The sequence below is a fragment of the Bombyx mori genome, chromosome 8, assembly GCF_030269925.1.
Source record: "Bombyx mori chromosome 8, ASM3026992v2".
Lineage (NCBI taxonomy): Eukaryota > Metazoa > Arthropoda > Insecta > Lepidoptera > Bombycidae > Bombyx > Bombyx mori.
Genome location: NC_085114.1, coordinates 7,696,062 through 7,721,523, shown reverse-complemented (window position 1 = coordinate 7,721,523; position 25,462 = coordinate 7,696,062). Strand labels below are relative to the sequence as shown.

Sequence of the window (25,462 nt, the reverse complement as noted above, 5' to 3'; positions counted from 1 at the left end):
GAGGCAGAACTCATGAAAAGGCAAAGGGGGGAAAGTGAAGCGTTTAGTGCGGAGCACATCAGTCCCATCACCCTCACCCTCGGGACGCCGGACCGGCGGTCGTCGGCGCCACGACCACCAGCCCTCTCGGTTGGCAGGCTGTCCGAAGCCCGCCTATATACAACAGATCGTGAACAGAAATCTGTGAGAATTCGAATTATGATTGAAAATATTTTTTATTTATATCCACGTTCAGTATACTTATGTTTCAAAATAAACGTCCACATATTTTATAAGCCGCAGTCGTAATTCCTGGACGTTTTCATTAAAAACGGGTAGGAACAGCGACGTGACTGCGATATGCCCCGTGTTTAATTCTACTGCGGACGGAGGCGAAAGATTTTAATGAGAGATCAGCTTTTTCAATTATACCCACTTCTTTCTGCGAAGTTTTACGTCAGATTTATATCGGCAACGAACTTTTTATGAGAGCCATTCCGAAAGGAAACGCCGTGGATAAGTCACGTAACATGTCCGTTGTTTTGATGTTGAACTCTTTATGTATAGAATTTATTAAAAATTTATCGACTTGAAGTACACCGTTAAGATTTTACGATCGACTCTCTTCAATCCATTTAAAATGATAATAAAATTTAATAACACTTATCAGTAATATGTACCTGCATGCATTCGTGATGTATCAAAAATGGTTTTGCAAGGAGAAAGACGTGTAGTGCTAGTAATTAAGCCCACTGAGTTTCTCGCCGGATCTTCTCAGTGGGTCGCGTTTCCGATCCGGTGGTAGATTCTGTGAAGCACTACTCTTGCTAGGGTCAATGTTAGCAACACTCCGGTTTGAGCCCCGTGAGCTCACCTACACACGTTAGGGTGAAGCTGAAATAGCCTCTCAAGGCTATCAGCATATGTAGGGGAAAAAAAGCTAGTAATTCCTGGTGCATTTAGAAACACCTTGGCTTATTTTGTTACAGTTTCTAGCACAAAACGCCATAATAATAAACCTTCTTGCTATTAGTTCATATTCTCATGTGACAAAAGGTTTGTCCGAAAACGACCTTGTTATTTGATTAGGACTTCAAATAACACAAAACGAAAATTATTTATACTTAGAAAAAAAAAAATGTACATGTATTATTGTTTTCTGTCTGCGTAAGACAAATCAATTGTTTCGTCCAAACGACTACATTTACACCTTAGAAGTAAAATTTAAGTTTCATATTCAAGTTTTTCTTTTACGTAGGAAAATTAAAGCAATTCATCGCGTGTTGGTGGTTCGCAGTGTGTGAAAAGAAATCACGTTTGATAATTTTTATGTAAGCAACGTTCATTGCATTTTCTCAAAAATTAAAAACCCAATTGAGGCGCAGAAACTTTTTCTAGACTTTAAAACGACAGGTACCGACATTTACAAGACCAATTATTATTGTAAATGGTTATATTTTTCTGCTCCCCTTGGAGTAATTTATATAATCATAATTGTTTTTTTTTTATTTCACTTCACAAGATCATATCATTAGTTCTTGAATTGTTATTATCCAAAATACTGGCACCATTAAATAAAAACACTCAAAAGTAAACGGTAAACACGCACTCAAACATCAAAGTCTCAACAACTTGGAGATTATTGAATTTATTTATTCTCGTCTTTTTCATTCGAGATCAGACAAAAGGTGCTTTTATATTTTATATTTTTTTTACGTCGTCGAGTTATTTATTTCATATTAAGTAACTGAGTTCATTACATTTACAGTTGAACGAGTCTCAGTAATTGAATAGGCCGTGTTTTTGACGTACCTAAATCAAAGAAATTCTAATTACCGCACGGTCAAGTAGGCAATTTACATCGAGGGCGAATTGTTTCGTTGCCGTCCTTCTTAAAATTTAACTTGATTTTGTCATAATTTTCGATTACGTCATAAAATAAAAGAACAGCCGGTTTGTTTTTTTAATTCTGAATTTAATTGCTACATTTCTCAGCGCGTTCATATGTCCCGGAAAATGTGGCTTTCTATCAAAAAGCGCAAGATAGAATATCTCGGCCACGTGCTCAGGAACGATAGATACATGCTGCTGCAATTGATAATGATGGGCAAAATGGACGGAAAGAGACGTGCTGAGTCAAGAAAGAAGTCGTGGCTCCGGAATATCCGCGACTGGACCGGTATTGCCTCCGTCGAACCGCTGTTCCGGCTGGCTGCTGATAGGGATGAATACAGGAAGCTAACGGCCAACCTTCAGGATTGAAGAGGCACTGGAAAATGTTTAATGTGGACATACGACCTTGTATAAATTTGTTACCGGAGCCGTAGACAACAACGTGAACTCTGTCACCCACCATGAAATGTCAGGTTAAATTCTCAATCGCTTTATAAAGCTGCAGTCTCGCCTTTTAAACTAGAACACATGATTGCTTCCATGCAGAAGATGCCAAAGTGTGGAGTGCGCTCATTATACGTCCTACCATTAGAAGTTAGTAAATTAACTTTTCAGCTTTGATTTAGAATACTCAATGCTATACTTTCATCGTAGAAGTCGTTTGTGTAAAAGAAGTGTTAATTGTATTTACAACTCGCGAAAACCAAAGGAAGTATTAAATACTAATTGTTGGTTAACGCGTGTTTTTAGAAAGTATAATATAAGGTGGCAGTCAAGAAGGAAGAAGCGGGGAAGTACTGGTCTATAATATGGCCTTTCAACCATTACGCATCCTCAATGCGATGTTCAGTAAAACATGCCCAAATTGTAGTCGATGATCCGGGCCTTTTCCGTGTGATACGGTAAAGTTTAAGAGAACGGCAATGAAGACGATGCTCCACACGTCTTTTTCGAAAGAATCAGCCGATTACGGATCACCGCACTCTCTGACCTAAACAGATTTCGATTAAGCGGGATATCCAGAATCTTACCGACATGGCGCTGTCAGCACGAATTGACGGTGCCTACCTCGGTTGGGTGCTGTTTCATTCGGAATTTTTGACAATTTCTTCTGAACACAATATTTCAGAACAGCTGAGCTGAATTGGATTGGGTAATTTTAAATGTTTTCCGCCAAATAATTCATAAAGCATCCAAGTACATGTAAATTAGCTAAGAATAGCATCTGGCGTATCACTTCGTTCTAAATAAAATGCTATAATTAGTTTCCAAATAAGTAAGGCATAATGAAATTTATTTCCAAAACATTGATTGTTGTTTGTTACAGGCCAAAAGGTGATTTATCGAAAAGGAATTAATTAAGTGAAATAAAGAATATCTTTGATTAAAAATATGCGCAAAATAAACACCAATTTTAATGAAAAAAATCAAATTTAATTGGAAACATTTTTCTGTAAACCAAAAAAACTTTTAGATCTTTTGCATTGCCTGAAATTGCGGTTCTACGTAAATGATTGGGTTGTACCTTTTTTCAGAATAAGGTAGCTAATATTCGGCAACTTCTAACCTATATTATATCCGTTATATATCCGTTGGCGACAGTAACCACAAGAGGCTAAGCCGGTCGTTGAGTGTGACTAGCTCGAAATGTGTTGCCAATAAATATTTAATTGTCATTTTGTCATAATACCAACATTTATACAATTATTATAATAATTAATTATCAGGAAAAGTAACCTAAACAAAGCCTAATAAGCCTTTCAATTAAAAAAAGGTTCTGAAGGATCTTTAATCTTTTTACTTTTTAAAGGCAGTCGATAAGGTCCTTGATTTAAAAAAATAGCTCTTCGTTTAGAAGATGAGAGTAATTTGATAAACATTCAAGAGTTTCTCATTAACCGACGGGCATTGCTGTTGTTTCAATTTCTACATTTTTTCCGAATTTTAATTTTGTTTCAAGTTGCTTTCGGAAACATGATAGTTTCTCAAACCGTTATTACTAAATGTTTATTTTCCTAAATTTACTGGCGAACACTTTATAGATGAGATTTTAAATTATTCCTGTTTAAATCGTATAATAGTGTTTTATTACTCTATATAAGCACATGGTGTTCAGTTTTCACCGAAGACTACAAACATCATAACAAGAATAAAGCTAGCACCTTGAAATTTGAGGTCGAGATCTTAATTTTATGATATGCATATCGACGCTTGAAAGGCAAACGTGACTAAGCGACAATGCGTGAATTTTACAGTAGACTAATTTAAAGTTGAAATACCTGAAAACAAAATTTATTTTAACGAATCTAGCTAGTAGCTGTAGGATTGAAATTATTTTAATAGATCTAGAAGTTTTTTTTTTTGCGCATCGAATATGGTTATTGCCTATCATTTATGTACAAAGAAGTTATTGTCGCTTAGTCATGTTTGCCTTTCAAGCGTCGATATGCTCGCTCATACATATGTCTCATTTTTTGAAATCATCCTTCTGTATATGATTGACTAAATTTCACAGACATGATTAAATAAATTAATTTAATTGATCAATACTGGCATAGCTATACAGTGGAGCTAATAGGTAGTTATAATAATAAACTAAGATGAAAAAGTAGGTAAAACAGTATGAACACCCGTGATAGGCGTTTATCGAATTAAATAAGATCATTTAAGTATACTTTATTGTTTATAATATTTCACTCCAATAAAAATCGACACACTGAGAAAATATAATTAGCCAAAAAACTCATGAAATAGATAAAACTAGTCATGTACTTTATAAATAATCTCTGCAAAGTTGTCAGAAACTAGACACAAAAGGTCACGAACGCGAGCCGCAAAAACTCAATTAAAACTTCCCTAATACGTAACTATGCGTTGAACTGTTTCATTCAAATTCTTTCTTTCATTTCAGTTTGTTATAATTACCTTTAATCTGTTTTTATTTATTTATTTCATGTTTGGTTATTTGGTAATAGATTGTATGCTAATTTTATTTATTACTTTTCTTAAAAACGATTTCTGATATAATTCTATGATCAATAGTGTATGCATGGATGTATATTTTTGCGCATACAAAACCATTTACATTAACTCGTGTATAATTAAATATTTTTTTCTCTTTTACAAGTTTTCAACTTTGTTCTCTTATGTAAAAAACAAAAATTACTTAAGTTTATGCTAATAAAAATTTTCATGTAAATCTTATATCACTGAAAGTCTATGAAATCAGTGATCTATAGACCACTGATTATATAGTGGTATATAGGTGAGACAAGAGATAAATTTTATCTAAAAATGCTAACGTGCCCATTCTTGGGCTGACTCAATCAATTAAAATAAATGCGGCAGCTGCTGCTTGCAAAAAACTGACCATTTTATAAAAAGGAGTTTGGTTAAAGTCTGGTACGAACTTGTAAAGAACCGGCCCACGAGAGCCGGATCTCAAAGTTCACAAATGACACCGACGAGACCGCGATAATTCACAGGCTAATATTGAAGTTGGGACTTGTTTGAAAATTTTACAGAAACAAAAAACTGTCGTTATTCGATGTTTTATTTCGATCGAATGTGTGACGGAAATCATTTAGAAAATGGACTGCTTTGTGGTGTTTTAATTAAAACTCTTATTGGCGTTCGAATCGGATATACGGAATTAGATATTATCTCTACTGGTCTTACGTCGAGACTGGTTAAGAAGCAAATAAAATAGCTAAATATTTAAGCAAGAAAAAGGGTTCCATTTTAACCTTTAAAATTTATCATTATATTTTGATCGTCTCTAATAATATTAATAAAAATGTATTATTTGAATAGGAATTGAGTTTCATGCTGAAATTTCACTTATGTGTGTAAAATAAGGAAGCCATTTTCAATCGTGCAAGCTTCTTGAATACGTATCCAAGGTGCATCATATGAATAAGTCACTAAACCTATTAAAGAGAGACGTTCACAAATATTTTGAAACCATCTCCTCACGTCGTTTCTTCACTGCTGAGGGTGGCCATCAAATTTTGACAGGATTTTACTTCTTGTAATGTCCCTCCAGCGCCTCCGATCATTGACCGCATGAAGGGCTTCGTAGAATGGGATCTCTCTTTTATTTTCGAGATTTTAAGCCGTAAAGGACCTCAATTAAATCATTTTAGAATTAAATTTCTGAAGACGCATTAATTCACTATCGTTCCGTTGTATTGGCAATTGAACAAGAAGAAACAAATAAAGTATTTTCAGATTATAATTAAATGCTGAAAGTTTTTTTTTGCAGCAATACCGGCGAGAAAGCAAGAAAAACATGTCATGTCCAGCCCATTTCGAAATTCCGAGTAACAAATTGGAAATGCGATATTTGCTGATCTCACTGATAATATTGCATTTCATAGTTCTCGTGCATCCATCTTGTGCATCATTTTTTATTTATTGCCTTTGTAGGTGGACGAGCATATGGCCCACTTGATGGTGAGTAGTTACCGTTGCCCATAGACTTCAGCAATGCCTGGAGCGAAGCCAAGCCACTGCCTACTATTAAGTACTCTCCACAAGCTCGTTTGAAGAAGGGCATGTCAGCGCCCGGAAAACACCGTGGAGGGGAACTCACTCCAAATCCAGATGGTACGTGACAAAAAAGAAAACGCACTGTTTCCAGAGATCTTTTTTGAAGTTGAACGCAGTGGCTCCGCATGGATGAACTCTACTCCGGTGGCGGATAGTGCGATGGTAAAAGCAAGGTGATGAAATCATCTCAAACAATTCCTCAGAGCACTCCCCATGGAACATATGGTATAAATTACAGAGAGAAGCAAAGTCTCTCTGCAGACCTAGAGGTCCCAAACGATCCGTGAGAATGGGATTATTGACTATCCGAACGTCCCTCTTCTGTAAGAAGTCAAATGGAAGTAGCTAGTATTTGGGAACTCCGGCCCAGAGGTGGGAGCAGTACTCCACGCAAGGCCAGACTTGTGCTTTAAAAAGTAAAAGTATTTGTCCAGGTCTAGGAAGTACCGTTTCGCTCTGTTGAGGATTCCCAGCATTTTGAACGCCAGCTTGACTGTACCTTTCAAATTACTCCGAAATTGGACATCACTCGAAATATCGACCCAAATAGTAGATAGAGTATCCCAATACTCTTGAAAGGTTACAGGAATACTCCTTGGAATTGAGGCACCATGACAAAGAGGTCCTTCTTCACAGTAAACGCGCAAACCCGTGTTTAAGTTAAGGTTGAGTTAAACCAAGTTCAATTCACCCCAGTTTTAAAAAACAACTAACAGCTTTAAAAATATATTTACTACAACTTCTTATACCTTCTTTTCCTATTTTGTAGCTAAGAACTTTTTGTACAGCCCTAAGGAATCCTAAAAGAAAACCAAAAAACAGAGTCACACGATAATTTTTTAGTTGTAAATATTAACTTTCAAATACTAAAGATCAAGTTTGTTTTTTTACATGATGTCATGTAAACGGAAAGCTTTCCGTATTTATTTGTCAATTTATAATTCATAATTTATAATTCAATAATTTGTACATATTTCATCAATAGCATCCTACAATTGCTTGATAAACATATATTTGATGTATCAATATGTTATAACAATATGAACAGTTAAATTTGAAAAATCAATATCCCTTATTCGTACACCTCTAATATTAAAAATTTTGCTTTAAGTTGTTGAGAGCGATAGGAATCACTAATTTAATTTTATCAATTCATATGATTAATCAAAATAACCTGTGACTTTGTAAAAAAAGACATAAAAAGTGCTAATTCGTGTGTTGGTTATGCTATAGGTACACAAAAACAATCAGTCTTGGGTTAACTCACATAAAATTAATATTCAATTAATATAGTTCCGAATTCAGAATCAATTTTAATTCAATTCATTTTTACGACGCTCTTTGGACCAAACCAGTACTAAATTCAACTCGTAAAATTGGGTATTTATGTTTACATCACATACCTTTCTATAGTACGGGTAAAGCAATTCCATATCGCAGCTCATATGTATGAACTCAGTTACATGGTGCTTTCGAACAAAGCCGAATTGTCTGTGTGAGTCGGGACCTGAATAATACATTTCGCTTGAGTTTTAACATGACACCTATTCTTTGTTTCGTCACAACGTGATCTCTTGAGACGACGTATATAGACGTTGTCATTGAAATATTGTCTGAGCTGTGTTATTTTTGGTGTTGCATATTGTAGATCGCATGAGTCTCAACCTACTATAAATACTTTGCCTTCCTGCTTCTTATTTATTTTAACATTTTCTATTATACCTTGTCTTAATTCGACAGTTCAAGGTCTATTCCCAACGAAACTTGACATCGGCAGGTGACTGGATGTAAAATCCAAGTGGCTTGCAAATGGATAAAATATTTAGCTGACCCCAAATTATCTCACGTGATATGAAATTCTAAATTTTATTGCGTACGAATTATTACCCTTAAAACAAATAACATAACTGCATTGCCGCAAAATTGGGCAGGATGTCTACGGATATTTTGGCCTGACATAAACCGTATCATCATTAAGCATTCAAAGTCAATTTATCATTGTCTGAAGCGAAGTTTCAAGTTGGTTAGTCTATTAGTCTATTTTAATCTAAACTATTTTAGACTAAAATTCTAAACTATTTTAGACTAAAATTGTTCATATTTTAATAAAATAATGTAATTGCATAATTTTTTTTTTTGATACTACAAAAATATTTCCAACTAAGATGAGAGATTTAAAAAAAAATCCTAAGCTTAGTGATTCTTTTCAAAGAAAGCAAACATATTTGTGATGCGCACTCGAAGCATTCGACTGCATCTCTAGGTGTATCAGATAGCCTCAGGTCCTTATGTTAAGTGGCGTAGACAAACAGCTAACGTGCCGGAGGCATTTGTCAACTTCACGGACAAGGCGGTCTTACTAGACAGGGGCACTTCGAATAGAACATGACAACGACATGTACAACACAATCTCTTGTTTATTTATGGGGCCAATATCTGCAAACATTGACCAACAAGGGCTACAGTTCATTCATCAAGGTTGGGTGGATAATTGTTATGATTCTAAGTAGTGCAAGCACAAAATATAGAATTTTGTTAAGATCTTACTTTATAAGATATATTATTGCAGTTTGGTTACTAATGTGTAGATATATTCTTTTTTAATTAAGCCAAACAAAGAGATTAGATAATGGAGACTTTTATTGCGTAAATGTGTTCGAGCCAAGTTGAAGAAGACTGTGTTAGAAAATATTTATAAAAAACGAAAAAACATATAAGCGAAAAACGAAAAAGCGAACGGTTAAAAAATAATGAATACAACCTAAATCTGGAGGTTGAGTGATTTGTCAAAAAAATGTACCGACAATATATAAAAAACCTTAAAATTTGTAATGCAAATGGAAAAAGCCTTAATTATTTCTCGAGCTTTCACCGAGCATAAGACCTGTGTAATAATTAATGACATCAAAGACTGAGTTTGAAGATGGCGTACGTTTCTGAGAAATAAATAATCTACCCATTGTTTCATTCAAGTTTGAAATTTTTAACTAAAAAAAAACGTATGCCGTTTTAAAATTTTCGATGCCTGCATGATATTAATATGGAACTACAATAGCTTTCATAGCAGTAGAAATCCAATTAAAACCGAATACTATAATAAAATAAAGAAGAAAACCTTAAATCTTCATTTCCTAAAATTTTACATTTTCGGTATTTGAGGATCCAATTAATCTATTTAAGAATAAGAAGAGAAGAGAAGAGAATAAATCTATCCAGTTGCGTTCATATGCATGTGGTGCAGTGCACGACTGGTTTGCTTCTGAACTAATTTCCTTGAAAGGTTTCCTAGAAATCTGTAATAGTATATGCCGGAAATGGTTTCCTAGAAATATTTATACTTGAATTAAAAGTTTCCTTATTGAAGTACTAATTTCTCCGATTTTAGATGCTACAAAGAATGACAATCTCGTACATTTCTATGTTTCTTTTCGTAATCTAGTAAATAGAAGTTTTATATTCCAGTCAAAGACTTTTTGATACCACAATGTAATAATTTGATTAGTTCTCACGATAATTAATTTAATAAAATAGAAGTTAAAATTGGTGTATTTTCTCATTCCTATTGCATTTGAGAAAATCCTTTGTAATCTGACTCATTGCTTCTAAAAGTTGAGTCTTTGACTTAAAGCAGCCGGACTTAAGTGTGCTTGAGAATCCCAAACACTTTCTTTATCTCGGCAAAGACAAATCACACAGTATTTGAGGATTACACGCACACAAAACATTTTATCACACGAAATCCTGAAACTTTTTTTCAAAGATATGTAAAGCTTCCAATCTTCCTATAAAAGAACTTGGCTTAAACTTTCGCTTCTTCGAGCTTTAATAATAGCCGTTTTTCCTCGTTATATATTGGAAAAAGAATTTTTGCTTCTATCTTAGGCCGTAATTATTCGATTTAAATATTAGACACTTGAGTGTTTTCTTTATTCCCGAATTGATTTCAGTACACTGATTGGTTTTGTCAGGACGAAAGACAACTCGAAAAGTTATTTTTATGGGATTGAGTAACAGATATAAAAAAATTCAAAATTATATTGGTATATATTTAAACTAAATCTTAATCTAGTTTAGTTTCTTAATCTAGTAATTCTAGTGTTTTTTTTTTCTTTGCATACAAGTACCCTCGAAGGGCCATTCTGGCTTCACCGGGTTTGTAGGCGAGCTTGCGAGGCTCAGCCTGGGACTTTGCTAACATGTGCCCTAACATGAACAATACTTTTCGAATCTATGACCGGATCGGAATCGCGTCCCACCGAGGAGGTCCGGCAACAAACCGAGTGAATTGCTATTGGCACTAGATACATATCTGCTTTTACTACATATGACTTGAAGCTGTTAAATTTGGACGTTTATTTTTTATATATTGTATAGGCAAAGCATTGAAAATTATAATACAAGAAATATCTAATAATTCACCTGAACAAAAATCCAAAGTAAATTAACGAAACATATAAAACGTTTTATTCATGTTCAATTCGGTTCGTTTTATTCACTATCTGAGTCACTAAAAGGTATTTGGCTAGAAAAGGTATATTTTTTGATAGTCTTGTGCAAACATCAATCCTTTACGCATTGGTATGCAGGCTGCGTGGGTCGAAATGCAAAACACTTACCCGGCTAGGGTTCAAAGCGTAAACTTTTTCTGCCCCAGACCAGGGGTGTACTTGAAAGATCAGTCATAGTAAATTGGGGCGGAAGTAAAATAAAACCTACATACATTAGCAATCGTTTCAGGATTCAGTTAAGAAAAACGTTTGTTGGTTTAAGTTATTTACATACATATCTACTTTTATGAGCGATTATTTACGAAATGATGTACATAATAAGATGGAAGATTAATAGTATTGTTGAGTTCATTCATTTTCCCGCATGTGTATAACTAACTGTATTGCGCCAAAGCCAAACTGTTTACAGGCTGTAAGGCACGAAAAAATGTAACCAATAGCTAACGTCCGATGTGCCGAGAAATTATTATCATCAGTGGTGATCGTTAAAATTAATATAATGTAGCGGCGGTCCAGTTCCATTCGATTAGAGATGAACACGTTGATTTCATGATGTGTCTTGTAAAAACAAATATAATCTACTCTCAATGGCACCTGGTTACGATTATCTTGTGAGTACGGCAAATCACACACATGCAAGAAAATAACATCTTTACCCATACCGCAATTTCAAAATATTTAACAAAGTATGGTAGATCAAGAGGACGATGACTGTGTTATTGTACCCAATGTCACTATCCGTCATTCCAGAGAGATGCTCGACATGATTGTTGTATATTTGCTTTTACAAACTACTTTTACAGTTAAATCCCGCATTTTTTTAGTGATATCAAAGTAATGAATGGTATATTTTAGTGGTCTTTAACCACGGAAATTTAATATTGAATAATAAAATATTCATTAAATGAAATAAAAATAAGAAAAGCTAAATCAAGCCACAAAATTAGTTTTAATCGTATCTTCGACTCATAAAAGGTGGTATAATATATATTTTACAGATACATACAATTTACACAAAAAATATAGAATTAATTTACGTTTCAATAATTTCAGTACTGTCAACATCAAAGCTCTGTCTTACGACTTTTTTCCAAATCGAAGGATAAGGCAACCAACCATCCAGAAATTCTGGCGAATTCTCCGCAGAACGTCGTATGTAATTTAATTATTCATATTACTGGAAACTGAGAAGATGTGTGAATTTTTAAGAATGTTAGCTATAACTAAGTGAACTATTTAATGCTAGCGCACAAATGATATTGAGAATATTCAAGATATTCAAGCGATTCGCATCTGAACTCCAAGCAATGAGCCAAAGAGTTTTTTCTAGTTCATCAACTTATCACCATCGAAACGGGCGGTTAGACTAATAAATGGCAGCTGATTTCGTGCCTGTTCATAACATTATTCCAGTCTCGTAGTTCTACAGCTTTGCGTGTTTGAGGTTTGGAGTATTTTTCGGTTGAGTCCTGGTTTCATTAAAAAGTTTTCAACTAATATTCAAAGTGATTGGGCAACTTTCAATTACGACGACAGAATTGCTAACGGCATTGACGCTTTTTCTTTGCGGCCAAGAACTAGACTTACATTAATTCACGTCAATAATCCTAACGCCTGAGATCTCATCAATAAATCTAAAGTCTACATTTTATAATATTGGTAAGATAGGTAGGTACATCTATTATATCTTTCTAAAGATAAGCAGAAGTCATGTTTCTTGTATACGAAATCAAACATCTAGTGAACCTAAAACTGGTCTTTTCTTTTGACGAAGCTTCTACGACAAACGAAATTTTAATTCCAACAAATGATGACATCGGAGTTTTTTTTGCGTTACTTGAAGATAATCTCTGAACTATTTTCTTAGCTCTCGTTTAAAATAATCAACTTTCTATTCAGGTGATGTGCTATTAAAATTACTTTTCATTTGTACTATGGCTTATAGTCGTGTCTACTACAGGTTTTCTCTTTTTTAATCATCTTAAACCCTACAAAGTACAATTATTGTAACTTTTTTTTTGTAAGCCTTTATTGCTGATACTAAACAATGATATTTACACACAGTAGCAAATTGTTTTAACTTAAATCTAATACATCGGGTTTCCCGGTTCAATGATCAGCGTGTCCTGTGACACATAGGCCTCTTCCAGCTGCTTCCATTCTTCTCTATTGGTAGCTTTTCTGGACCAGATTGTCCCTCCAATCCTTTTTATATTATCTGTCCATCTTCTAGCTTTCCTACCTCTTTTTCTTTTGCCATCACGTGGCTGCCATTCTGTTATAATTTTAGTCCATTTAATTCTGCTTTCCTTTGTCATATGTCCTGTCCATCGCCATTTTAACTGTCTTATTTTCTTTAGTACATCTTCCACCTTTGTTGTACATCTAATGTCTGCTGCTCTTTTACGGTCTTTTAACGTCACGCCTAACATACAATTATTTTAATTAGTAAATTTAAAAAAAACTCAATAATTATCATTGTAAAATCTCAATATAATTCTGAATTCATTTCCAATTATAATTGGCAATTTACATAACGATATAAAAAAAACATACTCTTTCCCAAACTAAAGTCACATCGCAAATAATATTTTTCCGAGTAATATAAAGTAAGTTAATTAACAGTTAACAGTAACGTAAATTGAAAAAGTAGCTGCGTCAAAAGCTTAACGAAGCTATAACAACTAAATTAGCAGGAATGGCGCAAGCCTTACTTAAACCTAACTAAATTAATAGAAAACTTGCTTCGACAAAATACACAAAGGATAAGTTAGCCAAACATTATTATACTTTACCATTAGTGAGGACTAGATTGGCTTTACGGTAAAAAAAATTGTATTTCATAATTTTAAAAACAATAATGAGGCTTAATTAAGCAGACGAACGCTACGCGACGTGGTTGCAATGTAATTAAATATTACAGAGATTAGCGCGGCGCCTAATTAATAATTTTTATGGCATTCTCAAATGAAAACCGAGCTATTTTCGACTGTTTCAGTGCAATAATTAGAAATGAGTGTTAAGTTTTTGATAAAATATTGAATATGTTCAACACATATATAATTCAAATCTAGTGCGCATGGCATTTTCGACATTTTACCAACAATATTGTTTGTTCTGTCCGCTTTCCCTGTTAATGTTTTTCCCATCACCATTTATTTGGGAAAAGGCGCAGCTAAGCAAGCATTTTGTATTATAAAACCTACTGTCTAATTTGGTAAATGATTAATTTCAAGAATAAGCTCCCATCTCGTCCACGGGTTTGTCTTCAAAGAAGATTAGCAAATATTCTCAGTATTAAACAATCTACTTCTTGGCCTTCTCTTACTATAGGTGTTTTATGCAGTATGTCCTCTATTTGTTTTGCAAGACTAGCATACTTCTTCTCTACACTTATATTATTCTCTACAAAAAAGATTAGCAAATATTCTCAGTATTAAACAATCTTCTTCTTGGCCTTATCTCACTATAGGTGCTTTATGCAGTATATCCTCTATTTGTTTTTCAGGGCCATACGTTTTCTCTACACTCACATTCTCACGGCTATCCTCTTTCACACAGGCCATACAAGTCTTTTTAGAACGCCCCTCTCTCAATATTAGACATTGTATAGGATGTACATTAGATGATATGCATGAGTGATAGGATCTTATCTACCTTTTGAATATTTAATAATAGATAAAATATGTAATATCATTTTTTTGATTCAAATTTATAATTGACATCACTACGGGTATACTTCAAAAAGAAGCTTAATATACGTAACCCTTAACTTTGTCTTTAGTGTAAAACAAACCAGTAAAACGGCAAAGATTTATGGTAGTTTTTACAATTTTACGGTCAGCGAGTTCGGTTGGCACGCCAGGGGAGACATTACAGGAGATATCGCAGATTTACTTCAAACTTGATGCCTTCTCTTAAGGGAAATCACGGGATGGGGACCAACGGCATGATTCATTCGACATGCCTCAAAGAAAAATTGTGTTTGAATTTTCATTTCCACGCACCGTGATATCACTCAAGGATATTGATTCAAAGAATCGAAGCTGACGCTGTTTTTATTCCTTATAAGCAAAAATATTATGTTAAGAGTTGAAGAGCTCGAACTACGGTATGTACGATATGGACAATACTATCGTGGAGCTACCTACGGCTTTGGAATACTAATAATTACTAAAGACATTATTTCTAGTCCAACTAATAATCTAAATTTATATCGGATAGTCTTGTGTAGTATAGTATAGGATACATTATATAATTCATGTACGATGTTTAGTGGACGTTTCATTTCATAATTTATATAAAATATAAATTACACATATTTTTGTTATATTTATAGTTATGTAAGTAGTAACCATCGTATTTTCAGTATTGAATTCCATTCTTTATATATTGTGCTTTTTATATTAGAAGTTTTATCTTTGTACAGGGTTACCTGGAAAAATTGCTCCAAGTGATTAGACAACAACATGTATCACTTTTTAACTAATATTTTGCTTGCATTTCACTATGTGGTGTACCGGTGGAGTCGAATATATAGTAAAATCTTTTTAAATTTTTTTATTGCCCGTGTAGGCAGACGAGCTTACGGCCCACCTGATGATGAGTGGTTACCGTCGCCCATGGACTTCAGCAATACCAGGGGCAGAGCCAAGCCGCTCCCTACCGCTTAATACTCTCCACTAGCCTCATAGACATGTCAAGAAGGACATATCATAGCCCTCGGGAAACACCGTGGAGGGAAGCTCATTCCATAGCCGGATGGTACGTGGCAAAAAGACCTCTGGAATCGCACTGTGGATGTGAATTTTTAAATTTCTTATCACAACATTCCTTTTTTTCTAAAGAATTGTCAAATAATTCTAAAAGAGCAACTTTTTATTCAGCACTTTGAGTTATTTCTAAGTTTAGGTTGACAAACATCCATTTAAAAAGTTGACGTTATTTCTATATATCAGTTTGTATAATATTATTCTAGTATTTTTTTTCTATCCAATCGCCAGTAGCCTTGAGAGGTTATTCTCGCATCACCTCATTTGGTGGGTTCAGCCTAAGAGGAGTTGCTCATTGCAAATTGTTCAGTCAGTAAAGCACAACCTCTTCGTTGTACTTTAGAACATATTTCTTATGGAATCATTTTAATAGAGTTTATGGACTTTGGCCAGAAGTTGAGTTCCTAATAACACTAAATTAATGGACTTACGCGCCTAGTTTGAATACGAGACCCAGCAAAATTAGACTCAGCTGTCTCGAATATCATAAAAGAAATTTATCCACAAAATAACCAAATTTTTTTTTTCTGAAAACACAGCTTAATATTAACTTTCGTAATTATACTTTCGAGGAACCATTACAATTTGAACGCTTGAATTTAGAACCACAAAAAATAATGTTTAATATATAAAATCCAAATTGTTTTTAGAAAATTTCTAGTTTATCTAAAAAATACTTGATTTTAAGGATACTACTACAGTTACTCTATTTTATTGAAGCTTTTTCTCAGATTTTACGTTATCACATAGGTCAAAGGTATTCTATATAAAGTTATTGTACAATTCATTGTTATCTGCGAAATCTGTGAAAAGAACAAATTGCAAATGGCAATACGAAATCAATAAGACTAAATTTTGCTCTGTTTGGGTCGAATCCATGAAAACATTCGAACATTATCTGCGTATGTATGTAAGATATCTTAACGATCCCTTTGCTCGCACACAAACTGATATAGATTATCAACCCTTAGCCCCGGCTACAAAGCCTTTATCGAGACCGTACCCTAGAAATACTTCAAAACAAAGAAAAGGACGGATAAGAAGATTACCCGACTGACAGTTAGTGAAAGATGAAATGGAAAATAGCTTTCTGTTTTTTCCGAATTTTCCTACAAATAAATTTCAACATCAACTATTTAAAACAACAGATATCTGTTGTACGCTTTTATTTATGGTTCTAAGCAATGTTAGAAATACGGTTGCTTCAAAAATTGTCATATAAAAAGAAATTAAAAGCAAAAGTTATTAAAGAATTAGTAAAACACTTTTTCTAGAATAAATTCAAATTCAAATTCAAAATCATTTATTTCAACTTAGATGTCAGTATGACACACTTGTTGAATGTCAAAATAAAAATAACAATATTAACTCTACCACCGGTTCCAAAAAAAGCCACAGTCCTGAGAAGAACCGGCGAAACAAACTCGGCGGGCTTTTTGTTTGTTTTTTGTTTTTTCTCAAAATATTTCCTTTTTTTTTAATAAATAAAAATATTTACAATAAAGGAAAAAACAAGTCAAAAAATACAATTAAAATAATAATAATAATAATAATAATAATAATGAAAAATGAAAAGGCCAGGAGCGAACGCCTCATTCCCACGTAGTGCCATCTAGTAAATAATCCTTAACTTTATAATAATAAAGGTATCCGATTTCAAGAACCTACAGATTTCATGCCAAATACGTTTTCTGCTCTGCAGATACGATGCTTCAATGAAATTATTTTAAACGAGCACCGTTCTTTCCTTCATTTTTGACGTCAAAGTGAACTACATGTTATAAAATAATTCATTTTTTTTGTTCTGAAGGGCGACTTCATATCCTATAAGGGGCGTATTCCCCTGATCGTTATTTCGTTCGCGTGCGCTTGTTACATCTATGTTGATGCTCAATTTCACATCAAATCACATTTTAAATTGCCTTAAAGTCTCAATACTTATCGTATAAAAGTCTCTTGTGCGCTTATGTTATGTAGATCAATCAATCCAAAGATCTTTTTTGCCACGTACCATTCGACCTTGGAATGAACTCCCCTCCACGGTGTTTTCCGAGCGCTATGACATGTCCTTCTTCAAACGAGGCTTGCGGAGAGTACTTTATGGTAGGCAGCGGCTTGGCTCTGCCCCTGGCATTGCTGACGTCCATGAGCGACGGTGACCACTTACCATCAGGTGGGCCGTATGCTCGTCTGCCTACAAAAGCAATAAAGTATATATATGTATATTATTATATACAGAATCAAATTGTTTTTTATAAATGAAGAACGATAATCCGCTTACAGAATTTACAAAATTGTTGGTTCGTTTTTGTTGCAAAGTCAACAGGCGTCCTGCTTTAATATACCTGACAACCGTTATGGAAAAAATACTTCAAACACGTATCTGAAGTTGGGTGGTGGCATTCGCTACCTATCTATAATAATAATAAAAATGAAATACAATTCCATTGAAGAAAATCCACTCTAAGATTTTAATAGTCGAGTTATTCGATATTATTTTAGTTTTTATTTTTATATTAAAATCGTTCGTTGTTAAAATGTGATATCTGAAAGCAATTTAGATTATTTTTAGGTAAAATTGAACGCATGCTTTCTTAAATTAAGTATATTTTGTTGTTAAAGAATATTTTATATTTTGTATAGACATCAATCAATTTAATAATTGCACTTTTCGTAGACTAGTGCTTTATATTATATATTATATAACAAATATAAAGAAAATATAGGGTGAAATTGTAAAATAATTTATATTTCATAAATAAGGGCAGAACTCATTGACGTTAAAAATATTAAAAATATTAACAAATTGTAAGTTTTAACAAGCATTAAAATTAAAGTTATTATATAGTTAAGTCGTGAGTTACACATAAAAAACAATTGCCAAACCAGGGTTTCCCTATTTTCCTATTGGAATTATTTGTTATCCGTCCTCTTTATGGAGGTTACAATACGGTAAATTGAAATGTTTAATAAATATAAAGGTACTTAATTTAACATAAGATAGAATGATTAACAATGACGTAACTAGAAATAAAATAAAAATAGAATTATTACAATATCCGTATCAAGAAAAAAGATTTTTTCCACATTTCTGTATAATGTTTCATCTTAAATTCTACACAGCTACAATAATAAATTTATCTCAACGCAAATAGGTTTATCACGAGTGGATCTCTTAGTAAATCTTCGTGGAGGTAATTTATGTTACCCACATTCTTGTCAACATTTCAGCTGAAGTGTCACGACCTCACATACACATTTCACAGAAAGGAGGAAAATTCTTATAGAAAACATAATAAATCTTTTCTCTCGTATAACCGTGCTAATAAACGAGGCAGCCTACGGAGTCGACCTAGCCCTTTCGTCTGGCGCTCGCAGTAAATCTAGGAAAGTGGAGGTGTACCGTGATGTATTCTGGACATTAATGGAATTACGCGGCTCGGCTGTACGTGCCAATTAGGGTTGTCGAACATATATTTGTAGGGTGAAATATCATTTTGTAGAACTTGACAGTGCCTCAGGAAAAAGTTTAGTAAAGGCGAATGAAAGCTCCCCTCTACTCACGGGTATGTTCTAGACGAGCATCTTCTTACTACATATTAAATCAGTTCTTCCCCTTTTGAAACGTTTTTATTAGCTTCAGACGTATATAAAATATGTTAGTATGTAACGGAATCTTTGAACATGATTTTGACCCCTTTAAAACGTCGGATTAACTCGAAATTTGGTATACTTACTTATTGAGGACCGATAATAATTTAATATTAAATAAAAATGGAAAAAAAAAATTGTTTAAAAAACTAACAAAATACGCTTTATAGAAAATCTAACTAAAAATATTGAAAATAAATTTTAATAAATTTGAATTAAAAATAGGGTAAAAAAATGATTTTATTGTAAAAAAAGCGTGGGGTGCATGGTATCAGTAGTTATAAATATTTTATGAACAGATATGGGTAGAAGAGCTATTTTGATAATATCCTGAAAAGCACCCCACGCTTTTTTACAATAAAATCCTTTTTTCTTACACTATTTGTATTTCAAATTTATTTTCTGTTGTTACTAACCTTATACTCTTTGCTAATTACGATATTTTTACTTGTCAAAATTTAAGTCAGTCGCACAATAAATGTCGTTGCAACCACACAGTTTCTCTTTACGGATAGTACGCAAACCAAATTGAACCTTAATTACATCATTCATATTGGTCAAATTCGAGCGGATTTTTTTGAACGTACAAGCTATCGAAGATGGACGCCGGTCAGTGAAAATATTGTTTTCCAGTAAGCCGTAAACCACATTCCAGTGATTTAAAGACAAATAATTTATAAATATTACAATTTTATTCCGTTTTCTGGTTGGACGGTACTATGGATGAACTTTTGAATGTTTTAGAAGATACCGCTGCGCTCTTAAACAAAACTCAAATTAATTTAAAGAAATGTCCAAAAGCTAGATTGACAAGAGGTTATGTAGAAGCAAGAATCAAATGTATCGAAGAATATTGGACTACATTTAAGCAAACGCATCTACAATTGGTAAAAATAACACCGAAAGAACAAAGACAAGAGTTACCATATTTTCAAAATGAAGATTACTTCGTGTTCGAAGATTTGTATCTCGTCTTGTTAGCCGATTTAAAAGATCTTTTGCAATCTTTCACACAAGCAGCCGCGCCGAGTACTTTAACGTCCTCACCAAATATTTCTAAGATTATTGCGGATACCGAAAACCTTGTTCGGTTACCGAGAATCGAATTACCTAAATTCACTGGAAACTATGAAGATTGGCCTACGTTTCAAGACCTATTTACCTCCTTAGTGGATAAGAACCCGGCTTTAAGTGACGTACAAAAGTTACATTATCTTAAGAGTACAGTCAGCTGCGAGGCAGAAACATTATTAAAACCTGTTCAAGTCACGGAAAACAATTATAAAAAAGCATGGAATATTTTGAAGTCAAGGTATGGAAATAAAAGATTAATAATTAACTCAGTTTTGAAGAAATTATTTAATCAGAAGAAAATTAGTTCTCAGTCTGCAAATCAATTAAAAAATTTATTAGACGTCACGACAGATTGTTTGAATAATTTAGAAAATTTAAATATAGCTACGAGCTCCTGGGATCCTATAATTATATTCCTTGTGATACAGAAGTTGGACCCGGAGTCTCACAAAGAATGGGAGCAGACAGCTTATTCAAAATCAGAGGACGAACTACCAACTTGGGAGAATTTAAAAGATTTCCTGCAGTCAAGATACCGTACCTTAGAACTTGTATTGTCCGTGTCAGGGACTTGTAGCAGCCGTGACAAACCTGTAAGAGAACGTTCACACTTAGTCACTGCCACAGCTACCACGTCACAGCCAAATGAAAGAACTTGCGTGCTCTGTAAAGAAAAGCATACATTATGTCATTGTAAGAATTTTACCACACTGCAACCTACAAAAAGAGCTGATTATGTCAAGACCAAAAATCTGTGTTTTAACTGTTTGGTGCCTGGGCATTCTGCTTACCAGTGTAAGTTACAAATGTCCTGTCGCCTATGTAGAAGACGACATCACACTCTTCTCCACCGCCATCAAGACTCGGCACAAACTGAGGAAAGGAATCAACCGAGTGCATCTCACCACGGGGTAGAAGAGAAAGAAGAGGTTATAAATAGCATGGTGGCGTCACATCACAGTACTAAACAAAGCACAGCACTACTAGCCACAGCGATGGTTTTAGCGAGGAACGAGCATAACCAAACCGTTGTTCTTCGTGCGCTAGTAGACCAAGGTTCGCAGGCTTCATTTTTAAGCGAGAAGGCGGCTCAAATGCTCAAACTTAACAGGCAACCAGCAAGAGGAAGTATCATCGGGGTAGGATCTACTAGGACTAACGTTGATCACATGGTTCAACTTAAGATTGGCTCCCGCTGGAATCCAAGCTTCGAAATCAACATACAAGCATATGTTATGAGTAAACAGTTGACCACGAAGATCCCCTCCAAAGCTGTAACTGTCACACATTGGCCACATCTAGAAGGACTCAACCTGGCAGATCCAGACTACTTCCAACCAGGTTCTATAGACTTACTTCTTGGTGTTAAAGAGTATGCACAGATTGTGCAACCAACACTTATTAAGGGCCCTCCAGGTTCTCCGTGTGCCCAAGAAACTAACCTGGGGTGGATCCTCTTCGGGGAAATCGATAATAACCGTGAAAATGAATCATTTCTGGTCCTTCATCATCAAGTCCATATAGATCATATGTTGAAATCCCTCTGGGAAATTGACAATGATAAAAAGAGAATATTAACAAAGGAAGAAAAGCTATGTGAAACAATATATGAAAAAACACATACGAGAAATAGTGAAGGAAGATATCTAGTAAGGCTGCCATTTAATACAAATAATCCAATTTCGACTGAAGGAAATACGAAAGAAATAGCTAGAAAAAGGTTACTTCAACTAGAAAGAAGATTTAAGAAAGAAACTAAACTGAAAGAAGATTATACAAAGGTCATGCAAGAATACATAAAAGCTAACTACATGGAAGAAATACCTAAGAATGAAATAAACAAGAAAAAATCAGTATACTTACCTCATCACGCCGTGGTACACGCAGACAGAGAAACTTCTAAGACACGCGTAGTATTTGATGCTTCAGCGAAGGGCTCTAACTGCGTTTCTCTAAACGATGAATTGCTTGTAGGTCCGCAACTGCAAGAGGACTTAAGGAACATACTTATGAGATCGAGATTACATCGTGTTTGCTATGCAAGTGATATACAAAAGATGTACCTGCAAATATTACTTTATGAAGAAGACGCCGATCGATATCAACGCCTTTTGTGGAGAGAGAATGATTCAGACCCGATTAAAGAATATCGTATGCTTCGTGTTACATTTGGTACAGCGGCGGCCCCTCACCTGGCTGTAAGAACGCTTCACCAGGTAGCTGACGATGAGGGTCGAAATCATCCAATGGCTGTTCGAATTATTAAAGAAGATTTTTACATGGACGATCTAATGTCGGGGGAGAGCAGTGCTCCTGAAACCATAAAGAGAGCACAAGAAGTAGATAATATTCTACAGAAAGGTGGATTTGTATTATCAAAATGGTCATCCAATTCTGCTGAATTTTTGAAATCTATCGAACCAAACAAAAGGACATCTCGAGCACAGTTGGATTTTAAATTGGATGGAAAAGTACAAGCTCTAGGTTTGATCTGGAACCTGGGCACGGATCAGTTTCAGTACAAGGTTAACTTACCAGCAAAGTCAAGCAGTATTACAAAGAGAGGCATACTATCTGATATTCAAAGACTTTTTGACCCACTGGGATGGATCGCCCCTAGCTTAATTTTGGCTAAGATACTCATACAAAGGCTATGGCTAGAACCGATTGGCTGGGATGACGAGATTAACCAATCGCTGTTACACGATTGGCTGACAATTAGAGAAGACTTTGAACATGTAAAAGAGATAGGTATTCCAAGATGGCTAAACACAGTAAGCACACAGATGGAAAACATCGAGGTTCATGGTTTCAGTGATGCTTCCATGAAAGCCTATGCCGCGGTGGCTTACATTCGTGTGAAGAGGGAAGATGGTTCAGTATTCACCAATCTATTAGCTGCCCGTACTAGAGTGGCACCACTCCGTACCGTGTCTCTACCACGCCTGGAGTTATGTGGGGCGCTGTTATTAGCAAGGTTACTTAAGCAAATAGAAAATGCAATGCGTATACCTACTTCTAACATCTATGCATGGACAGATTCATCAATTGTTCTTGCATGGCTATCTGGTGATCCTCATAGATGGAAGACATTCGTGGCGAACCGGGTCGTAGAAATTGTAGAAAATGTAAACACACACCGATGGTTCCATGTAGCTTCGGAAGAGAATCCTGCAGACATCGGGTCGCGGGGCATGCTGCTGGCGGACTTGAAACAGAAAGAGTTATGGTGGACAGGGCCCAAGTGGTTATGCAAAAAAGAAATAATATACAGTAAGCCAGGAATAACAGAAACAGAATTAGAAATGAAAACAATAAAATTAAATACTTACCACAATGCAGAAGAACTAAAACCTTTAACCGCTCAGTTTGAAGATTTTGATACGTTACCAGAATTACTAAAAACTATTATTTACTGTAAAAGATTTCTAAGATACAAAAGTAATTTAAGTACGAGCAAGGAAATAACTACACAAGAATTAGAAGACGCGCTTATCACATGCATTAAGTTAGTACAACAAGAATTCAAAGAAGAAATAGATCGGCTAAGAGATAAGAAACAAGTTAGAAGAAAAAGTAAATTACGATCGCTAAACCCATACCTGGATGAGAATCATATCCTCAGGGTGGGCGGTCGCCTTAAACATACTAACTTACCTGATGACCGAAAACACCCAATTATTATTCGAAATAACAACACCCTAGTACACTTGATCGTTGCTGATGCCCATATCAAGACACTACATGGAGGGGTTCAGTTAATGCTATGTTGTCTCAGATCAAAATATTGGATCCTAAGGGCAAAATCAATAACAAAATTATGTCGTTTGCCGGTGGATTCCACTCGGTGAAAGGTCATCTTGTAATTTTGTCAAGATTCTCTACCAATGTCACTGTAGCAATATTATACTAAGTCGCAAGTTAAGCATATTGTATTATGATGTCTAGTATTTAAGCAACCTTTATTTCGTTTTGTAGAATATTGTTTTGAAGTCACCTTGAGGTTGTAATTAGTGCAATAGATTTAGAAAGAACTTAGTAGTCCTTTGGTGGGCGGTATATTGTTACTAACCTTATACTCTTTGCTAATTACGATATTTTTACTTGTCAAAATTTAAGTCAGTCGCACAATAAATGTCGTTGCAACCACACAGTTTCTCTTTACGGATAGTACGCAAACCAAATTGAACCTTAATTACATCATTCATTTTCTATTTTTTAGTTGGATATTCTATAAAAGCGTATTTTGTTAGTTTTTTTAAACTATTATTTATTTTCACCCTAATTACGCTATTTATCCTAAAATTTTAATAAAATCAGATACCCTATATTCTAACGTATTTTTAATAAACACACTGTATTTTTGTTCACATGGATGAGGCCGAGCCATGGCCCAATTTCCGATAAATGCTTACCATAATAGCGGTTAGTATAGTACCTTTTTCTCATGTTTCAAAGTCGATTTATTTTTACTTACTAATGACGAGTTTTAGTCCTATCTATTCAAAATAATAATAAATTATATAAATTTTTCCACACCCTTACCAGCCTGGTATTCAATGATAAAACTAAATAAATAATATAAATCTTAGTGACAATCTAACACTCGTTAGTGACAATCTAACAAACAGCCTCGATGATTAGCAAAAAAGCTAATAAATACCACATAGTTTAAGAATATTGTCGATTTTGATTATTTATCTATCTAATGGCTTTGTAATGTTAAGGGAAAAAATTTCATTATACTAAGATAATGTGAACCTTATATAGTGAACTTTAGAGTTCACCTTGCAATCATGGTCGTTTTAAATACGCTTTAAAAATATACGTGGTCTGCAATAAACTTGTTTTCAAAATTGCTGATTCTAAACAATCCAACACATTTTTTTGTTGTCCAATCCATGACAAAATTTGGCGCGTGTATAAAACTAATAGACTTATTAGGGCTCGTTAATGCTAAGGATAATTTGTATCGAGTGCTTGTTCGTTCTTAATCTCGCGCACATAAGATTTTGCGACGGATTTCGACGAATG

General features: G+C 34.4%; 1 protein-coding gene across 1 annotated transcript; it reads left to right on the top strand.

Moving 5' to 3' along the window:
- Positions 1 to 1,995: 1,995 nt before the first annotated feature.
- LOC119628826 (uncharacterized) lies at positions 1,996 to 24,341 on the top strand. The gene is made up of 3 exons (XM_062669582.1): positions 1,996 to 2,107; positions 20,813 to 23,991; positions 24,207 to 24,341. Exons 1-3 carry the CDS (start codon positions 1,996 to 1,998, stop codon positions 24,339 to 24,341), a joined length of 3,426 nt encoding a protein of 1,141 aa, XP_062525566.1.
- Positions 24,342 to 25,462: the final 1,121 nt, after the last annotated feature.